This window comes from Rhinopithecus roxellana, chromosome 11, assembly GCF_007565055.1.
Source record: "Rhinopithecus roxellana isolate Shanxi Qingling chromosome 11, ASM756505v1, whole genome shotgun sequence".
Lineage (NCBI taxonomy): Eukaryota > Metazoa > Chordata > Mammalia > Primates > Cercopithecidae > Rhinopithecus > Rhinopithecus roxellana.
In genome coordinates this window covers 2962886-2984940 of record NC_044559.1, presented here as the reverse complement: position 1 = coordinate 2984940, position 22055 = coordinate 2962886, and the positions used below count along the sequence as shown (strand labels likewise).

Below are 22055 nucleotides of genomic sequence, written 5' to 3'. Positions count from 1 at the left end.
AGGTCATGAAATGGAAACTTTAATAATTATTTTATATGCATGCCTTCAGGCTATAAGCTCCACGGAGCAGCATCCACGTTTGCCTTGTTCCCTTTGTTCACTTATTCCCCATGTCCACTTCAGTGCCCGGCACATCTTTATAAACTATATGAGAGACAAATACCCCCAGCATTCCAGCCAGATCAAGTGGCTAGCAGTTCCCCAAATGTATCATGTCTGTTTTTTCTCCTCATCGCCTTGTTCTTGTCTAGCTCAGTGGTTCTCAGCCTGGGGTGATTTTGTCCCTAGGGAACATCTGTTAATGTCTGAAGACATTTGTGATTGTCGCAACTATGGGGCAGGGAATGCTGCTGGCTTCGGATGGGTAGAGGCCAGGGAGGCCAGTAAACATCTTGCAGCAGACAGGACAGCCCCCGCAACAAATAATTAGCATGCAGGATCAACAGTGCTGATTGAGGAACCCTGGTCTAGCCTTTCCTTTAAGCCCCTGGGAGCATCATCTTTTCTGGAAAGTTCTTTCTCCTAATCAAACAGCTTGAACTTGGGGCCCCTCATCTAGGCTCCGCAGACCTCCTTGATGGCATTCATCCCTTTGCCTTACAGTTGCCCATTCTAACTGTCTCTCACTGGAAGCAACAGAGGCTGGAGCATGTCTTCCATCAGCATGTCAAACACACAGTGGACCACAATTAATTTTTCTTGAATGAATGCAGACCTCCGAGACAGGGAGAAGGGTGAAAATGAATTTCGTGGCAACTCTTAAAAATGTGTAGTTGACATAGACGAACTCATAGGTAGGAAGGACATCCCCAGCCTCCTGCTCTACCTTGAGAAGCTGCCTGTCTCCTGGTGTTTGTGCTAGTTTGTAACCTATGGAAATGGCAACTTCCCATGTGTCCAGTATGACAGCATGTTCACTCAATTATTCACTGCATTCAATTTTGTGTTATTCAAGTTTAATCCCAATAACATAAGACATAGAACTAGGGCATATGACAGATTCGTAACAGTGAAAAAAATAGGGCTGAAGAGTCATTTGCAGTTGGCTGTCCTGTGACCCACATCTACTTAGCAAGTGTGGACCTGCCTGATGCACCGGCAAAAATAGAAATCCCTCTGGCCATGCGTTTGTGGGTTTCAGATGTTGTGCCCGCCATCAGAAACACTCAAAGCCCTCTTGTTTGGGTTTGGATTTTGAAATGGACCCTGGTGGAGATGCTGTGCCCAGGACAGGAAGGGGGCTCCTTCCAGTCTCCTGGCCCTGGCTGCTCTACACCCCATGCCTTTCCTTCCTCCCGATCCTGGCCCTCTCTCACTGCCCTAGTGGCTCTGATACTGCTGGCTGGGGAAGGAGCAGTCCCAGGCACTGGAGGTGAGGGCAGGGGTGAGTATCTCCCCTCCAGCTCACTGCTTCTCCTGCTGCTGTGCTGGGAGCACCTCACCCTGGGGCCGGGAACATTCACTGTTGTCTGAAGGACTCTGCTCCTCCTCCAGCTGTTGGTCATGTGCTTGGCCCTGAGCCCGCCTTCTCTCCAGCATCTCCTCAAAAAAGATCTGGCAGCTGAAGCCCTCCCGGATGCCATGCTGGGCGTGCTCCAGCAGAGCATCCAGGGAGGGGAAGACCCGGCAGCAGGCCACGCAGCGCAGCCCGTAGTTGGTGGTGACCAGCCAGTCCGGGGGTGCCCGCAACTCCTGCAGACAGCACTCCAGTAGCTCTGTATCCTCGGGCTCGGGGCTGCAGTTGCTCTTGCAGGCTTCCAAGTCCCAGCACAGATCGGTGTTGGAAGCCATCTCGAAGGAGGAGCCGTTCTGCCTCTGCCTCTTGATGAACTGGGCTTCATGGATGCGGGGCTTCCGGCTGACCGGCTCAAAGCCGGTCTCGGTCTCCCAGGCCACCGCCACACCCTGCACGGTCTGCACGTGCGTGTAGAAGGCACACACACTCTGCGGAGCAGCGCTGTCCTCGTCGCACATGCAGGAGCAGCACGACTGGTACTGGGAGTAGGACTGGTACTCGGAGGACTCTGAGGATGGGGAGCTGCTCCACACCAGCATCCCCTGGGCCCTGGCAGAGAAGTAGAGGCCCTCTTCCCGGGGAATGGCAGGCCGTGGCCGTGGGGACGACCCTTCTCTCTGTATAGTCCCTGAGAAGCAGAAGGACATTGTCATCAGTGCCCCCCAAGGGATCAATGCCACATCTACCCTCAGGAGCCGCAGACTCTGAAAGGGTACAGGCTCTGGGAGCTCTTGGGCAAACAACGCCCCCTCTGCCCATATCCTGATAAAATGAAGCTGGTGATAATACCTACCTCATAGGGTGCCGTAATTATTGAATAATGTATGAATGCAATCACCAAATCCTTGACTCAACTGAGAAAGACCATTAAATGGTGAATAACAGTTATATACACATTAGGGATATGATGATAAGGATCAAATAATGCATTAATCACCGAGCAAAAGACCATCCGCTGCAGAATAGGTAAGCAGACTGAGGTGCATCCATATGATGCAACCTGTTAAATCCATGAACCACTGAGACGTGCAACAATACGGATGAATCCTGAATGCATTAGGCTAAATAAAAGAAGCTAATTAAAAAGGCTGTGTAGTCATGAGAGAATGTGAACAAAAAGAAAAAAGAGGCCATGTAGTATATGATTTTATTCAGATGACATTCTAGAAAAGGCAAATTTTTAGGAACAGAGAACAGTTCAGTGGTTGCCCAGAGCTGGGGATAGGGCGAGGGGAGACTGACCATAATAAGGCACAAGGGGACTTTTAGGAGTTCTGAAAATCTTCTTTATCATGATTGTGTTGATGGTTCCACAAATATACATGTGCCAAACTTCTTTAAATTGTGCATTTAAAATTGCTGAAGTCTGTGTGCATAAAAGACACCTCAATGAAGCCCATTTAAAAAACAACACATGCAAAGTGCCTTGGCCAAGCCACCCAGACCCACTGTCCTCTTCAACATTTGTGACCTGTCTTCACCTTCCCCAGAGGGGACCATCTCACCATCTCCTTCAACACTTACTGTATCCCTCTCACCATGGAAGTGCTTGCCAAGTGTCAGCTGCTTTAATATTCAAAACAATCCTAAGAAATTATATTTTTAGGATTCCCATTCAACAGAGTAGGAAACAGAGGCACGGAGTTTGAATGAGTGGTGGAGCCATTGGGCCCCCAGAGCTGGTGTGACACTTAGATGCTGCCCACAGACACATCCCAGTGGTCTTCAAATTGATTATCTAGATTAACTTTCATCATTTTGTTATAAAGGAATTTTTTATTTCGCTGCTGAATTTGACGTGTTGTTTTCTCAAATACACATTAAAATAAATACATAATTATACATATTTTACATTTTCATCCTCATATCCCCTGAAAACACCTTATGTACTCACAACAGCCTCAGTCATACCAAGTGTCCCATAAATATCAATTTCCTTTCCCTCCACATCTACGTTTATGGTCAACACAACCATTTGATAACAGTATCAGGAGGCGACCTGGCACTGTCCCTTTCCATCAGGGCTTCCTTCCCAGGGAGCACAGCTGGCTGACCTTCCAGGCCTTTCTTTTGACCTACCTGGCCAGAACACTTCCACACTCTCCTCAGTGGAATCAGGGCTGGCCAAGTTGAGGGTGGTCCCACCGGTGGGTGACTGTTCTCCCCTGTGGTCCGTGAAGTGGCGTTTCATGATTTGAAATGAGTGCCCAGGGTCTCAGTGCTCCAGCTGTTCAATGAGAGTTGGCTGGGGCTGTACTGAAGCCATCCAGCTGGCCCCAGCCAGAGTGGACACTGAGCTCCCCATGGTCGCTAAGATCCTAGCTCTACTGTGTGACCTCATCGATGGCACTGGTCTGTTCTGTGACCATGGCAAGGGCAGAGGCTGAGCCTGGATACCAGGAGAGGCTTCCCAACATGTTCTCATTTCCCCATGGGACCTTTTCAGTCTTGTGTATTATCTGGACATGCACAAACACAAAACACACATACTCTTAACTACTTAGACACACATAAAAACACAAACACAGAGACACAGAGACACTTGTACACACTTAAGCATGCATGGAACCGCTGTCTTAGTCCACTTGTGTGGCTTACAAAGGGATACCTGACGCCGGGTGATTTATGAAAGAAAGAAGTGTGTTGGGCTCATATTTCTGCAGCCTGTACACAAAGCATAGTGCCAGCATCTGCTTCTGGTGAGGGCCTTAGGAAGCTTCCATTCTCAGCAGATGGGGAAGGGGAGCAGGTGTGTTTGAATCACATGGGTAAGAGAGGAAGGAAGAGAGAGTGGAGGAAGTGACAGACTCTTTTCAACACTCAGTTCTGACGGAACTAAGATTGAGAACTCGTTACCACGAGGATGGCACTGAGCCCTTCATGAGGGATTTGTCCCCGTGACCCAAACACCTCCCACTAGGCCCACCTCTCACATTGGATATCAAATTTCAACATGAGATTTGAAGGGGACACATGTCCAAACTATGTCACTCACACACAAAGAAACACATACATGATCACTCAGATAGACATATACACTGTAATACATGTGGCACACACAGTAACATAAACATATGTACATGTGTTCACATAGACACATAACATGTTCACACATACAAATTCACACACGTATTTACTTAACCACACACACATACATGCACACAAACTCATGCCAGATTAATTAACCATATATAGGCTCACATACATACAGTCATCAGCCAACATCAAATGACCCTGCTTCCCAATGTGGAAAACCTCTCCTTCTCTCCCCTGTCCCAAGTCCCCACACTGACTTTGTTTAGGCTCCTCAGCCCTCCACAACCCCACTCCTCCACTCTCCTCTACTCACTCCCTTGCTCAGTTCCTGTGACTCCAGACATTTCACTGCTCCCGGACGCGTCCGGCATCCTCCCTTCACAGGCTCTGGGCTCTCATACTTGCTCTTCCTTGTGCCTGTTCCAGGCTCTCCCCTAGTTTCCTGTGTGGTTCCCTCTCCTTCCGGTCTCCTCTGAAACATCACCTGGTCAGAGGAGCCTGCCTGGCACCCCCAGGAAAAGAGCCTTCTTTGGCCCCACAGCTCTCTGTCACCTTACCCTGCTTTATTTTTCCATGATAGCATTTACCACCCTAGGCTCTATATAATGTCTGTGTGTGTATCTCATGGGTTTACCTGTATCTGTCTTCTCCTCCTTAGATGTAAGCTTAGGAGGGTAGGGACTTCCCTCATTCCTTCCATCTCATTATATCTCTAGTGTCTAGAACAATGTTTTACATATTAACAAACACTCAGGAAACAATGAGTAAACAGCTGATGAACACGTTGGGCTGACAAAGGCATTACTCCCTCTGGGAGCTGCCTCCTCTGTGCTCCCTGATCTCTGCAGTTCCAAGGTGGCTGGTTCTCTCCAACCAGGACTCTGGGAGTTGCCTCTTACTTCTCCATTTGCACAAACCATGCTTCAGTCTCAATCAGCCTGATAAAATGTTCACCTGCCATCTCTCTGCTCTGTAACACCCTAGCACTTCACTCATTTCCTCCAACAAGCTTCTTACCACTTCCCTCTGTGGCTAATCTTTTCCCACCCTTGGTCAGTCTCATCAACTTTATTCCTTTGAATCCCAAATGCTAAACAGTTCAAATAGGTGATGGATTAAAAATAATCCCAATAGTCCACAAGCAACACCAACATCCCCCCACACACCCAGCACCTAGGAATATCCTTCTCTCTAGAATGTGAGGTCATTGTGTGGAGGAAGACACCACGGTGCTCTACTGAGCCATGAAAGTCACACCTGACCTAAACAGGAGACTATGTCCCCTGGCTAAAAGAGGAAATAGTGTAAGTGCATCCTTTTTTAACAAATAAATACAAAGACTTGACTTACAAAAACAAGAGGAGGCAGCCAGCACAGAAAATAAGTAGGTCATTGGGGGATGGAAGGCAGTTCAGAGAGAGATGACATCATGGAAAACTGTTAAGCGGCAAAGTAAACAGCAAGTCTGAGAGGAAAGGAGACTCAGCCAACAAATGATGCTGAAAAATTATATTTGCTATTTTTTTTGAATCAACTTTGGTCTCACTTCATATAAAACAATTAAGAATATTTTCATAATGATTCAGAGCTTATGTTTTAATGAAAAATGTGTAGAAAGAAAATATGTTAACATTTATAATTACAAGGTGTTTTTTCTCAACTTAAACAATATTGATCTTCACAAGCATTGAGAATCTTTGTCATCTTTTCTAATTTCACTGCTTTAAAAAACACTGTTTTAATTTGTATTCCTCTGCTTTTCAGTGGAACTGGAAAAAAAAGCAAATGAGCAAGCAGTTTCCAGGGGAAGAAATACAGATGGCTGATAAACATTTAAGAAGACGTTGAGTCCTACTGTAATAATGGAGCTACAACTTAAAAATGTGTGGTATACAGTATAGCATTTTTCACCCATGAGATAGGCAAGAGTTAAAAAGATGACAATACCCAGTGCTGGTGAGGACGTAAGGAAATGAACACTTTTATTCTCTATTGGAACAGTGTACCTTACCTTTCTCAAAAAGTTTGGTGGTACCCATTAAAACTAAAAGTGCTTCCTAGGCAGTTTACTATCATCTATCATCTCTTTCCTAGAGAACAGTCACATTATGTGCTATGTGCATAAAACAGCACCTAAAGAAATATTTATTGCAGCATTGTGTATAATAGAAATAAAGACAGGAGACATTCCTAAGATCCATCAAAATAAACAAACTACAACATAACCAGACTGTAGAATACTACACCACAATAAAAGAAAGAGATCTATACATACTGATAAGTGAATTCATGTTTAATGAAAACACAAGATACATAGAATACATAGATGGCCCCACTTGTGTAAAAATTAAACACACTCTCCCAAAAGCACTGACCAAATCTATATTGTCTATGTATCAAAAGGCATAGAGGAGATCTGAAAATAATCACAGCCAAGAGAAAACAACATTGACCTCAAGAAAGAGGAGAAAGATTAGGTGGGGCTGTGTGAAACTGAATTTTCCAAACATGGCCACACCAGTCTATATCACAACCCACATGTTCTTCTGATAGCATGACAGAGTCCCTCTTCCTAAACTAGGGTGGATTTGGCAACTGCCTCTATCAACAGAATGCACAGGAGTGATGTTTTGTGACTGTTAGTGCCAAGTCATAAAAGATGTGATTTCCTCCTGGTTCTGTCTCACCTCTCCTTTGGACTCAGCCACTATGTTGTGAGGAAGCCTAGGCCCCATGAAGGGGCCACATAGATGTATTCCAGACAGCAGCCCCAGCAAAGGTCTCAATCAACCACCAGTGTGTGAGTGAAGACACCTTCAGATAATTTTGCTTCCCAGACATCAAGTCTTCCAGCTGGGTCCAAGACATTACAAGGCAGAGACAAGCCCTCCTCTCTGTGCACTGTTGGAATTCCCCACCCACAGAAACTGTGAGCATAAGAAAAGGTGTTTCATACACTAGTTTCTGGGGCAATTTGTTACAGGCCATGGTAATTCAATGGACTTTGATTTTTCCTATAATGTTTAAATATGTTCTAATGAGCTAGTTCGTTGACCAGTATCTGTGCTCTGTGCATCTTCCTGGCTCAGTCAGGGAAACCTAGGGGCCAGGCGAGCCCTGTGGTTTTCCCAGGACAACTTGGGAGGATGGTTCCCATCCTTACCCCATAGGAAACAATTTACTAGATTGCAATGTTTACATACAGTTGCTTTTGTAAAGACAAAAGCTTTACAATTTGGGGCCCAATGTTTTCCAAAGTCCCTGAGTCAGGTCTTTCTTTCCCCACAATCTATAAACGTTCTTCCTAATCCTTTGAAAAATTATACACTGTGAACTCCCCTTAGAGATAGGGAGCTTGGCAATTCAGAAGGGTTCGATGAGTCTTGGGTGGGAGAGCTAGGGGAGAAGCGGCCTCCATCTCAGGCCTGGGGGCAGGGCTGCATGGCCAGGTTGCTCTGATGTTTCCTGTGGCTACTTCCCTGGGGCTAGTTTGGAGTGAAGCCCCTCTGATGGTGAGCGATTGTCCTCCTCACTCACGTGGCCTCTGGGCTGCTTCCATCTATGGGAAGAGCCTCTGCCCCAGCCACTCTGCTTGCTCCATGCAGATGCTCAGCTGAGACCACCCACACATGGCTCCCACCCATCTCCCTGCAGCTCTCCAGTGGGTTTTCCATCCTTGCCAGGAACCTCCACGCCTCACTGCTGCAGCCAACAGGGCTGGTGTGCAAACCCCCAAAAGGACCAACGCAGCACTTTCTTAGAGCTCTGACTCCTGGCCAGTTCGTTGCACACATTGCATGCGAGTCCTAAACCTCATCCAAGAGGCCTGGAATATTTTCTAGTCTTTTCTTCCAAAACCTACTCTTCCCAGCCTCTGTTTTTCCCAGCTGAGGAGGCTAACAGGAAACAAAGCGGCCACAGCCACAGCAGGAAGCTGAGAGGCCGCGTCTCTCTTCACTTCTAATTCCAGAGCTTGGCTTGTGTCCCCATCTGGGCTATGGGGAGAATCACATCATTCATTCTGGGGTCCTTGGGAGTCCAGAAATAGTCTGTCCACCCTGCCAAGGGGTGGTGCTTTGATCTTAATCATGGCATTTCTGTGGCTAGAGCCACTGTGTAAAGGTGTTGCAAGTGGGCACCGCTCCTGCCCTTCTCTCCACACTGAAAGTGTGGCTGCTCTAGTGGGGCAGGTGCCTTGCTACCCTCCCAAAGTTCTCCTATTATCAGATTTAACACCCGAGGGCCGGGGAGAAGCGGGAAGCTGCCCAGATGCTGTGCAGCAGGTTTGCATGGAGTGAGGTTGGTGGTGTTCAGAGTGGGAATTTTTCCCTGTGAAGGTCAGTCCTCAGGGCTTAGGGATGACCTCATCCTGTGCTTGGGCTGCAGAGAAAGTGCCAAAAGCTATCAGACAAACTGAGAAGTGGAGTAGGGAAGTACTATCTTTTGAGTTCATTTTCTGTTGCTTCTTGTAACTATTTTAAAAGAAGTGAGTCAGTGGACCACAGAAGGCTCAGCTCAGGCACAGGGAAATGTAATCCAGAGGACTCTTCTTCAACTCCCCCAAGCACATGGGAAAGGCAGTTTTGCTTTTGTTTTTCTTTAGACATAATAACAGGCTGCTCGTTTGGCGGGTTTGTTTGGCGCTGTCTCGGGTTTTGGCCTTCACCTCAGGGTGCCCACACAAATAGCCTAGGCCTTCCCTCTCATCAGGGAACCAGGAGAGAGCCGGTCCCTGGGGCTGGGTCCTCAGGTGTGGCATGGCTGTACTCCAGGCCCTAGAGCCCCACCTGGCCCAGAGCCTGCTGCATTTTGCTCAGCTCTGGCCCAGCAGTGCTGTGAATTCTCACCATGGTTGCTGAATGCAGAAGCGTCTTCTTCCAATGCACACTTCCTTGGAAGGGCAGCTTCAGCTGAGAGGAAAGACTCCTTGCTGGATGCCATGCACGTGACTCAGGAGCCCAGAATCCCACAGGATTCCAGCACTGGCCACGTCCTGTGTGTGTTCTTGGAGAGCCACGGTGGGAGCTCTAGGGAAAGGGGTCTTCCTTCTATGTCCAAAATGGGCTGACCACAGACCACGCTGGACACAGCCCTCAGGAACCATTCCTGTCTTCTACTGAGCCAACTTTCCTGCAGTATAGCCCACAGCTCTGACTTGAAGGGTGAGACTCTGGAACCCAGAGGCCGGCAGTGAGTCACCTTGATGTCTAAGTGTGTGAGGGTGAGACCCCAGGACCCAGAGGCCAACAGTGAGTCATGTTGATGTCAAAGTGTGCTGTGCTTGATTCCATGTTCCTTTTAGCCCACATCCAAGACTAAGGGATGTCTGTGACTGGAAAGCAGCAAATACGTTCACAGATAACTCCTGAGCAGAACTGGGATGATTTATTTTAATTCCCACAATTAGAATAGCTATTTCAAAGGCATGGTTGAAGATACTTCTTCCCAGCCTGTCCTGCAGAAAGATGATGCAATTGTTTAATGGATGATCCCAGTGTCCCGAGGAGGCCAGCAACTGTCCCTTCTGCCGCACAGCACCCAAAGTCTTGAATGGATCCCTGGCCCTCCTGGAATAAAGTATGCATAGGGTGGAGAACTTCTGGGAAGGTTGGATCAGGCCATATCAAATTCCCACAGGAAACTTTCCAAGAAAGGCCCCAGGCCAAGGCTTAGCAGCCAGAGGGGAAGAAGTCCATTCAGTCATGCCCCCTGCAATGCAGTGAGACTGACTGAACATTGGCTGGGGCATTGGTTTCCAACACCCCATGTGCCACCCCCACCACACCTCCCCACCCCCAACACACACAAACACACAAACACACACACACACACCACACCCTAGGCCTGTAAGATTTGCTCTGGGCCTGTGAGCTTTGCTCAAATGTGAAGGACTGGTTCAAACAATCCTCCACTGCTCCAGGTACCAGCATGTTCACGTGACTATCTCACATTCAGAGGCAATAACTTTAGTGGAGCAGAACTGAGCTGGCACATCTGCAGCACAACAGGGAGTGGCCAGAGATGGCCGAGCAGTGTAGCTCCCACCTGACTAGCAAGTACCATGGCCATCCATGTCCAGGGAGGAAAGGGACCTGCCAGCCATGGTGTGAAACAGGCAGTCAGCCGGGGCTCCCTTCTAAGGGAAAGGCAGCTCTCCTCAGAAACTCTCCCAAATCCACCCTGGCTCTCAGGAATTCAACAAATATGACAAAAATGAGAAGGGAGAAAATATGAATTATTTTTGCAAGACAGGACTATAAGCATCTGCATATTTAAATTTCAATTCATGTTTTTGAAATAATTTCCTGTTTTGAAGATAACTCAGCAAATGCTTCTTACTTTATTGGAAACAGCATCTATTAAGCTATTTATGTAGCACAAATTCACAGATCATGATACATTACAGTAAAATATCACCAAACAAACCAAAAGGTTATTTTTTTCTATTATTTACCTGCCTTAGTGAAAGCGGTGTAAATTACTCTTATCTGAACCACAATGAATTCACATATTCAAGTTGGCTTCTTGGGAAATTTCAGGCCACAAAAGGCAGTGATGCAATCAGGAACAGCAACACAGTAGGTTCCACCACCGAACCCACAGCAAATTAAATCGATCACAATAAAGCCAAACTAAGAAAATTAAAAGGCAGAATAGCAGCAACTGGAAACTGATCTCTCAAGACCTCATTGATGAGCTTCTGGAAACAAAGCCTGCTTCCCCCATGTTGCAAGGCCTGTCTCCGCGGGAGATGTGTGTTGGAGAGTTTGGCTGCGTGGTGTGAGCACCAGATGTCTTAGCAGGACCCCAAAGTTCAATCCTTGGGAAGCCTAGGACTATTTTAAAATATAAGTGTCAAACATTTGGAATCCAACTAACTCAGATTATCAATGTGTAGCCCTCAATCACATGTAAAAAATGAAAGTCAATACAACCAGTGTAACCTTTCCTCCCCAAGAATGACATAGTGACTTGCATTTTTAATGAGTTTATGGCCAAGAGGGGCATCTAGTAGTGTGCTGGGGCCAGCTGGTACTTGCTAATGAGAACCAGTTGTTAAATCTTTCAAGAACTTTGCAAGCCAGTTGTTAAACACAGCCATTATCAAAATTAAAAATAGTGTAAACTTATAATTAAATAAATTATATTAAACATGAAAGTAATAAATACTCAAACACTCCAATTCCTAATTATTTTACTATATTTTAAGACACAGTGGCAGCTTGTTAGAGGTCTTGGTGGGAGTATTTACCCCATAGTAATAAGCAAAGGCTAAAACCAGGGGCTAACCCCTCCCCGACCAGGAGCAAGTGGTTGAATACTTACCATCACACTACTGGGAGTTCCCATAAGCGATGACCTGAGCCAACAGTTGTGGCTGTACAGATAAGCCCTCAAGCAACCTTTTCCCCAATAATGCTAACTTTCTAGAACAGTTCCCACCATATGGGCTTCATATTAATCGGTCAGGGAAATACTCAGAACCCTCCCACCTGTACATGAGTCTGTCATCTAAAAGACCACCAGGATCACTAAATAGTGAAAAGAAGATCCTTATTGGTGATAGCAGTTGGTGAACTGTAAAGAGACAGTCTCTGGCAAGTACCAAGATCCTGTCTCTTCGAAGAGGGGAAGGGTAGTTTGGGTTTTACGGCTCACAAGACTGGTATCCTATGTATGCAGCAGGTTTGGGGGGAAAGCTGTACATATTTTTGAGGAGAGTCAAGTGCATGCACAGTGGGTAAACATGTATGTCACATACATCCCAAGTTCACTTTGGGGCAGGGTTTTAGCATTAAAAGAAGGTAGAATTTGGCTTTTTATGACAAAAGGTGAACCATAAGACACAAAGACAATTTGTGCACAGCCTCTGTAAGCTGCTGAAAACGGCTTAAGGTCTGCAATTGCTTATCAAGAAAGAATGTTGGTAAGGGCATCCTCTGCCCAATCAGAGTTGTAGTGACTGGGTTGTAAATCAGACTTGGGAGGGGTCTGATAGTGCCATTGTTAGGGAGTTTGGAGCCACAGGAATATAGACTTTACCCATGCCAGCCAGGCCCTGAACCCTAACCTGTAGGCAACTTTGTTTCCTTAACCTTGGTGTCTGTCTTAGTTGATACAGCAGTGTTTATTTTGATCTTTCAGAATACAAGTCGCGATTTAGGAAGGGTGCTGCATCATCATTTCATGGTTCTCACTACAGCCCAGACAGGCGGGCAAAGCAGTGTTCTTTCCCCTTTAATAAATGAAGAAACTGAGCCTCAAACAGATGAGGGGGCTTCCTGGGTTCACACAGCTGTAAGAGTGGGAACCTATCTTTCTCAGTGACATTAGCTAGATGTGGTGGGCACTTCTCATTAGAAAAACAAGAATTAAATCAACATGAGGTCAAGAACTGGTGTCCACTGTTGGAAAAATAAATTGAAACTAATGTTCTGGCAATAGGTAGCAAAAACTTTAAACCTATGGTACCATCTGTCTTGACAATCTTACCTCTAGAAACTGACCCCTTAATGAATTAAAAGTGTGCCTTTATTAGCCCGTTTTCATCAGCCACGTTCAACACAGCATTGTGTATGAGAGTGAACTCAGAGGCAACCTAAGTGCCTGAGGTGGAGGTTAGGCTAAGTTGGTTTGGTTGCATCATCCTCACCTGGAAACTTGTTACAGATGCAAATTCCCAGTCCCCACAGCAGGCAGACCTGCTGGTTGGGAAACTCTGCAGTGAGGCCTGGTAGTCTGTGTTTCAATCAGCCTTCCCCGGATTGATTCTAGTGCCTGCTAGAGTTGGAGAACTCCTAGGTTAAGTAAATTATGTAGCAACTAAACAATGGAATGCAATGTAGTGAATAAAGCACATGGGAAAATCTGTTCACAATATTATGATTAAAAGCATGTACCAAATAATCCCAGTTATATAAAACCTAGAACATGCATGCCTGTATACATACACACACGTAAAGTCTGAAATTTTGCATGACAAGCCTTAGAAACATTTCTTTGTACGAAAAAGAGATTCCCATCCTTTTGTTAATATGTTTCTATGATAATTGTGTAAGCAAATAAGCAATAAATTACTTCTGGCTTTATTTAAAGGTTAAATGAGGCTGGAAAAAAACGTATAGGCCCACAGCAAGATTTTACAAAGCCCCATGACTCCTGGCCACTCTGTCCTAAGATGCTCCGTGCCAGTCCCCTGGACAGGTCTCTCAGCCTGGATCCCTTGAATGGACATTAGCCTTTGGGTCCCAAAGCATTCCGTTCACTGGGTGCAGAAAAGGGGCTAGGCTGAGGAGTGGAAACCTGCCTCTGACCACAAGGGGTTCAAACCTAACTGGCTGGGAAGAGGCTCCTGGGAAAGATGTGACATTTGTTTGCAAGGAAACATAAACAATAACAGATGAAGACAGTGACATGTGGCTCAGAGTGAGCCTGATCAAAGCCAGCTGGGCAAGCAAGCTCTAGGCCTGGCTTCAGGATGAGATACCCTAGGAGCGGGCTTGGCTGGAGAGGGTCTGTGGGGAAGGCCAGGGCAGCCTCTCCAGCTATGGGGACTGCCCCAGGGAGTGTGGCCAAGAATTCCAACCCTTTTGGGGGAAGTTGGGTATGACTGAGGCTTCAGACACTTGAGACCTGAATTAGCTGTTCCACCTGCTGGGAGGGATGGCCCACCCAGAACTGCCTTCTTAGCCCCATGGTTGTAGAACAGAAAACAGTCAGCATTTACCTACCACCAACCAGGTGCAGAGCACTTATGCCTTCAAGAATACATGGATTCCAGCCAGGATGGACATGACTTGCCACAGGCAGGCTAAACCGTTCCCTTTCAGTGACTTTCTAAATGGGGTGGTAATTTCATTACATCATCAAGTATGACAATCCTGAAGCAGATGATTTTTGAACCCCTCTTTCCCATTTTCTGGGTAAATTTGCTCCAAGGTCACAGAGCTGCTGAGTTGTGCAGCAGGCGTCGAAGCCAAAGGCCCATGTCCATCTACAGAGTGCAGGCTTTTTCCATCCCAGCAAGCCAGATCCTCATTCATTCCCACCTGAGCCCTCCCAGTGCCTCCCTCTGCCCTCCCCAGCCCAGGACACCTGCCCCAGCCCACAGCTCTTCCAGTCACCACCAGACATCAATTCCTCTAAGCAGCAGAGCCCCATAAAGAACCAGTGTGAGCCCAGACTTGGTATTACCATGTCTCCATCCTGCAAAGGTGAATGCAGGTCTACAGTGGTTATTTCAAACTGTGCCAGTGAAATGCTAAGCATATATTGTAAATTATCATTAATTGAGGAGATGTTTCCTTTTGGGTGACAGAATGCCTCACTGGTTCTGTGGACAATCGCTGAAGCTTAGAAGTTACAGTACACCCATAAGTTTTCTCAACTGGCCTGGGCCTACATATGACCTTGCAATGTTCTCCCTCATGGCTTTCAGATGACAGCACAGGCTCCCCACTCAGAATGGGGCAGTGGAAGAGGGGCTCCCTTTGAGCCCCCAGGTGATGTCTGAGAATGTGACCTGCCCCCGCCTGCAGGTTCCAGGTGTCAAAGTCACCTCCTGTCACTACCCTCTGATTTTGTTCTTTTCTTCCTCCCCTTTTTACCATCTCTTCCCTAATGTTGGGTGAGTCATTACCATGCCCATTTAGAAAGTCACTGAAAGAAGGTGCATTTAGCTTGCCTAAGATCATCTCATGCCCTTCCTGGCTGGAATCTATCTTTCCTTGAAGGGCTATTGAGCGTTTTAAGTGGCAAAACTTCCCCAAACAATCCCTCTTTGGACATTATTTTCTTTCTACAAAGCTTTACTCCCTTGGAACTTATGGAAACTCTTTTTGAAGGCAGATCCCCTTCCTGCCAACCAGCTCTTCTGCCCAATTCCTTCCCTAGGAAGTGGTGTCAGTGATCTTGGGCTTTTATTTAGGAGGAGTGCCCTAGGGTTCAGGGGCATAAAACCCTGCATGTGTTTGTCTACAGCTTTGCTCACTCCTCAGGGCTGAGCCATAGTAGATCCATGACCACCATGGAGAGCTAAGAGTTTCTGGATTCAGTGCCTGCTGTTGCTCCTAGAGATTCCTATCCTGATTGAAGGCTGGTTCCATATCTGTTCACCCAGGTAGTGGGGATAAAAGCCATCTCTAAGCGAGCTACTCCCAAGAAAGAGAAGAGCAATGAATGTACCTTGGCTCTCCCCCGCTGACTCTCTCAACACCCACAGACCCCTGAGCCTAACATATGCCTGTGCCTATGGCTGTGGTCGCAGCATCCCCACCTTCACTTCACTCAGACACTGGGCTGGCTTTGATCTCTAGTCTTAGCTTGTTTTCACCACCTTGCTACCCTGTTTGCCTTTCTGGTCTCATAGTTCATTCTGTCTATGTTGCTCTCCTATCTGGGGACTCTCTCAACCAAGTTCACCCACAGAAGCAGCTCTGACCTCTCTGTCTCCAAGACCAGCTTGGCACAATCAGAGCCTAACCTGAGGTGTAAACTCAAAGAGGCCAGAGAGGAATGTGCTTCTGTTCCAATGCCAGTGCTCCAGAAGCCCTGGAGACCAGGCTCCCCAGTAACACTAATGCTCAGACTTCTTTCACACTGGGCATGCCACATGCAAACTGCAGTTTTAGGAGTAAAAATTCTATCTGCCCCTAGAAAAATTCTTGTGTCTGTGCCAAAATAATATACACAAGAATTTTTGTTACATGTGTTTTACAGTAACAAAAAACTAGAAATGGCATGCAACAAAAGACTGAGTAAATCACTGGAAATGATTTCAATTAAGAAAAAAATAGCAAAATATTTAAAAGGCAAAAAGCACTGGTGAGCATGTGGGAAAGCATATTGCTTTAGACTGTTAGCGGGACAGTGAATTGATAGAGATTCAGTGATGAAGATTTAGGCACTAACTACCTATGGTAATTATCCTAACTAGTTTCCCAATCTCTTTTTTTGGTCTTTTTTTGTTTGTTTGTTTGTTTGTTTTTGTTTTTGTTTTTTTGTTTTTGTTTGAGACGGAGTTTTGCTCTTGTTGCCCAGGCTGGAGTGCAGTGGTGCAATCTCAGCTCACTGCAGCCTCTGGGTTCAAGTGATTCTCCTGCTTCAGCTTCCCAAGCAGCTAGGATTACAGGTGCGCACCACCATGCCCAGCTAATTTTGTATTTTTAGTAGAGACAGGGTTTCACCATGTTGGCCAGGCTGGTCTTGAACTCCTGACCTCAGGTCATCTGCCCTCTTTGGCCTCCCAAAGTGCTAGGATTGCAGGTGTGAGTCACCACATCCAGGCCCAACTTCTTTTTGAGCAAACATAGTCATTTAAATTTGGGAAGAAAATAATGCATTTTATCTGGATGTTCAAATTATTTCTATAAAAATATTTTTTATAGTTGCTTATACTATTTGGATATTTTTAATGGAATAGCAACAAATGTTTACTAAGCACCTACTTTCTGCCCAGCACTGTCCTGACAGTGAAAAAGACAAAATCCTAGTCCTAAAGAAGCTGGCATTACTGTGGAGGATGAAAAAAATAGATGGATAGAAGCATAAATATGTAACATAATGCCAGTGGCAATAAGTGCCCTCATGACAAATATAGCATGGTAAGCGAATATACAACTAAAGAAGTGTTCTCAGGAGAGGTCTCCCTGCAGAATGATGTTGGGGAAGAACATTGAGTGGAGAGAGTGATCTGTCATTTGAGAATCTGGAGAAAAAGCTTTCCAGTTAGCAGAAACAGCAAGTGCAAAGACCTGGGCTAGATATAGCATTTTTAAAGTCTAATAATTCGATGTCACTCTTTTATACTTTCCATTTGCCTATTCACCTTTCTGTTCATTTTACCTGAAAAAATATATATATTTATAATAATTGTTTAAGTCCTTGACTGCTAATTTCAACATCTGGATTATCATGGGTTTACTTCTATTGTCTGTTTTCTCTTGTTAAGAGTCATGTTTTCCTGCTTCTTTGATTGCCTGGTATTGTTCCTTTAAACATTGTGGATGATACATTATAGAAACCCTGGATTCTGTTATCTTCCTTTGAAGAGTGTTGATGTTTAGTTGTTCTATGTTTTCTTAGATTCTGTATTTGTCTACTAAGCATCAATTAATTACAGGGCCAAACTAACAGCTACTGTTGTATATATCTGCCCTGCAGCCCTACGTGCCTGAAACATCTTATCACCGGCTGGGCACGGTGGCTCATATCTCTAATCCCAGCAATTTGGGAGCCCGAGGCAGGCGGATCACTTGAGGTCTGCCTGGCCAACATGATGAAACCCCCTCTCTACTAAAAATACAAAAATTAGCTGGGAGTGGTGGCACTCACCTGCATGAGAATTGCTTGAACCCTGGGTGCAGCCTGGGTGACAGAGTGAGACTCCATCTCCGAAAAAAAAAAAAAAATTTATGCCAAACTTTCTCCTTAATCCTGAGTGTGTGCCCCAACCACCTTCTTTACCTAACTCTCACATAAGCCAGTATTTGCCCTGCCCTAAATTACCCAGGGCCAGTCTCTCAGACAACTGGAGACTAGAGCCCACCAACCCTATCCACAATAGCCAGTACTAAGTTGCTTCCTCTTTGCTGCCTTGCTTTTCCCATGGAAAGCTCAATAAAGGCTCTGGGCCATGCTTTTCTCTAGCTCTTTCTGCCTCTTGACCAACCTGGTGCTTCCTCCCTGTGGTCTCTGTCCTCTTCTCTTAGGAAATGTAAGTACTGTAATAAATTATTCCTTCAATGACATGAGCTCTCTGTGTGGTCTTTCAGTACCTTTAAAATTAAAGCCTGGGCACAAATCATTAGTCTGGCAAGTGACATCACTGGTAAGTTACCTTGATTCTAGAGAATCCTGGTTTCAGGCTGTGTTGGCTGGGTCTATTTCAGTTCTGTCTCTGGTCCTAGAGCACAACCGCTAGTCTTGGTTTTCATGGGAAGCAAGCTGTGCTTACCAAGTATATTAGGGTTCTCCAGAGAAACAGAACCAATGAGATGTGTTTGTGTGTGTGTGTGTGTGTGTGTGTGTGTGTGTGTGTATAAAGAGGTTTATTTTAAGGAATTCGCTGACACAATTATGAAGTTGGCAAGTACAACATGCAGTTTGGGCCAGCAGGCTAGAGACCCAGGAAGAGCTGAGGTTGCAGTTCCAGCCTGAAGACCACAGGCTGCAGAAGTCCTCCTGCTCGGGCTTTGCTTTGTCCGTACCTTCAGATAATTAGATGAGTCCCAGCCAAGTTATGGAGGGCAATCTGCTTGTTCTATGTTTTCTTAGATTCTGGTGGACTCAAAGTCCACCAACTTAAATGTGAATCTCATTCACAAACACCCTCACAGACACATCCAAAATAATGTTCGACCAAATATCTGGGCACCGTGGCCCAGCCAAGTTGATACATACAATTAAGCGTCACACTAAGTCCTTCTATTAATACTTTGGCAGGATTTAAACTTCAAACTTTATCTCTCAATGGCAAGACAGCTGCGGAAATCTCTGCTCAGCTCTTTTTAAGACTTCCAGCTGTTGTTTTCCACTGAGCCCCTTGGCATTTCACTCTGTGCATGCCTAGTTTAGGAGTCAGCCACCAATTTAAGGGGAATTTTGAAGCAGGGTTGGGGTCTCTTCCAAAATCAAAAGTTACTTCCTTTCTGGGATTGCTCCCCTAAATTCTAGCCACTGTGATGGCTTCAAGCCCCAACCTCTGTCTTCCTAGCACAGTAAGATTGTCACATCCTGCTTCAACTCTCTTGTCCTATATGCAGTATAAATGGGAATGGGTCCGCAGGAGTCGATCTAAATAAATGTGGAGCTCACCTATTTCTTTTCTTTTAAGGGCCAATTACTCACCAGATCCTTCCTTCGAAGCCAAGGTCTAGTGTCTTTTAGCAGCTCTGGTAAATTGTGTTCTCTTGTCTGATCTGTCCTTTTTTTGCTCTGTGTGTTCCCTCTTCCTAGAACACCTATTAAATGAGCACTGGAACTCCTGGATCTTCCCTCCGCATCTCACAACTTCCGTTTCACAGAATTGCCTGTTGTCTTTCTGCAACTCGCTTTGTGAAAGAGAAAACTGATTTCACAAAATCCAGACAACCAAATGACTGAACACGTGAGCACCTTGTTTGTCCCCATAGACTTCCTGACCCTCCTTCTACTCAGCTGCAGCACTGCACACAGCAATGTCCTTACCCATTCCGGCTTGCCACATGATTTCATGCCTCCAGGCATTGGCATGCCAGGTGCCAGATACCCTACCAGATGCCAGATGCCCTGTCTGCTTTTCTGACCAACAAAATCCTTTGTGTCCGGACAGAGATGTTGCTCTGCTGGCCACTGTGATTTTCTCTTTTTCCTGGGATCAAACAGCACCCTGTTCACACTTCAAAAGCAGCACTCACTTACCCCGTTTGCCTGTGCTTTCCTCTGTTAAGGCCACATCTATGTCTTCTGTGTTTTTTCCCATGGTGTCTCATACCGTACTTTAGAAGAGGGAACATTTATAGAGCACCTACACATTTTGGACACTACTCCAAGTGTTTTATGTGCAATAACTCTTTGGGAAGTCATAGCAACCCTCTAGGGCCATCATCGTCACTACAAATAAGAAAACAAAGATGAAGTTGAGTCATATGTCAGGGGTCACGCACAGATGGTAAGCAATAGGCCAGGAGGAATTAGACCTTAGCCAGCTGGATTACAGTCCACACTCTTCACTGTGAGAAGGAACGATTCCATCCATGAAGGGGCACACTGACCATCATGGTGGGTTGGCAGAGTGCATGCAGCTGTGTCTACAAAAGCTAGGCTACGAGTGCAGATATAATTTATATGAGTAAAGTATCCGTAGGGTATAACAGGTGCTTGCCGCCATCCTCTGAGGTTTTCTCCTGTTCCATTGTGTCTTATTTTCCTTTTGAGACTGACTGTTTCTTTATGTTCGTCAGTGCCACTTCCATCCAGATGGAAGGACCCCAGGTCAAGGCCTGACAGGAGGAGCAGGAGCCATCAATGAGAGCAGACCTCAGAAGGCTGACGGAGGGGAGAGGAGTGCCATCCACAGCCCCATCCTCTGGATGCTGTGGGAAGAAGTCCACAAAATACTGCCCCTTGGAGTGAGTCGGTAGCAGAGCGCTTGCTGCTGGCTGCAAATACCCCATCAGAACATGTTTGGGGTGATTCTTGGACCTGGTTTCAATTTCTTTTTTGCCAGTCAGCAGCTGTGCTTGACTCACAATTTGTTGCAATCTCCTGAATTAAACTCAGGAAACAGGATAAAAATCAGAACCACATTGTGAAAGCTTCCTTATGATTCCCTTTTTGCTAAGATAAATAATGAGCAGCTCTGATCCACCTCTCTGGAGAGCTCAGAGCACACTACCAGGAGCTCCTATCCGCAGAGTGAGCACAGGTAACTGGTGATCTCTTGATAAGGAAAGACAGCAGTGTCCAATCTACCCTGCCTTGCATGGAGCCCCAGGTGCTCTCTCGGACTGTGTTGCTACCTAAAGCACATGGTAATTGCGTGATGCTAACCAAAGCAGCCCCTCACTCATTAGAAACATCTGCTTTGCATTATTTACACAGGAAAAGTTTTCCTCTTTACTGAGCCTACCCAGTTCAAACTTAAGTGGGATTTGCCAGTTATCTGGCTAATTTTATGAGCAATAATAAAGATTGGTGAACACTTGGTGTTTGTATAATTACAATCAATTTTATGTTAAACTTAGCTTAAAAGAAATTTATCTTCATGAGAAAAATAGACAGACTTTAGTGAGGACCAATCTACAAAATGCCTGACCAGAGTTCTTCAAAACTGTCAAGGTCGTCAAAATCAAGGAAAGTTTCAGAGATTTTCACAACCAAGAGGAGCCTAAGGCGATGCTGTGACTAAATGTTATGCGGTGGTCTGGATGGGGTCTTAGACCGGAAAAAGGATACTAGATAAAAACAGGAAATGCAAATAATGTGTAGATTTTAGTCAATAATAATGTATCAATATTGGCTCATTAAATTGTGACAAATGTGCCATACCAATGAAAGATGTTAATAACAGGGGAGGCCAGGTGTGGAGCATTCGAGAACTCTCTCAACTATGCTCTCAACTTTTGGGTGAGTTTAAAACTGCTCTAAAATAAAAACTTTATTTAAAAATACATAACGAGGCTGGGCACAGTGGCTCATGCCTGTAATCCCAGCAGTTTGGGAGGTTAGGACAGGAGGGTTGCTTGAGCACAGGAGTTCGAGACTAGCCTAGGCCACATGATAAAACCCTGTTTCTACAACACATACAAAAATTAGTGGCACACGCCTGTAGTCTCAGCGAGTCAGACAGATGAAGTGGGAGGATCACCTGAGCCTGGGGAGGTCAAGGGTGCAGTGAATCGTGATTGTGAATATGAACTCCAGCCAGGTGACAGACTGAGACCCTGTCTCAAAAAAACAAACAAAAAACTATACATATACATATGTAAATTAAGAATGAAACAAAAACTTCCATAATCTCACC

At 45.6% G+C, this 22055-nt stretch overlaps 1 protein-coding gene and 1 long non-coding RNA gene across 2 annotated transcripts; one reads left to right on the top strand and one right to left on the bottom strand.

Moving 5' to 3' along the window:
- Positions 1–939: 939 nt before the first annotated feature.
- FAM170B (family with sequence similarity 170 member B) lies at positions 940–19577 on the bottom strand. The gene is made up of 2 exons (XM_030941144.1): positions 19400–19577; positions 940–2144 (listed from the first exon to the last, which is right to left on the bottom strand). Exon 2 carries the CDS (start codon positions 2053–2055, stop codon positions 1405–1407), a length of 651 nt encoding a protein of 216 aa, XP_030797004.1. The 5' UTR covers positions 2056–2144; positions 19400–19577; the 3' UTR covers positions 940–1404.
- LOC104677724 lies at positions 7265–20841 on the top strand. Its single transcript, XR_004060098.1, has 3 exons — positions 7265–7499; positions 11016–11130; positions 20494–20841. It is a non-coding gene; the product is annotated as an uncharacterized LOC104677724 (long non-coding RNA).
- Positions 20842–22055: the final 1214 nt, after the last annotated feature.

What these genes read in the sequence shown, in the direction of transcription:
- FAM170B (XM_030941144.1), bottom strand. Translation starts at nt 2,055, where the DNA reads ATGCTGGTGTGGAGCAGCTCCCCATCCTCAGAGTCCTCCGAGTACCAG.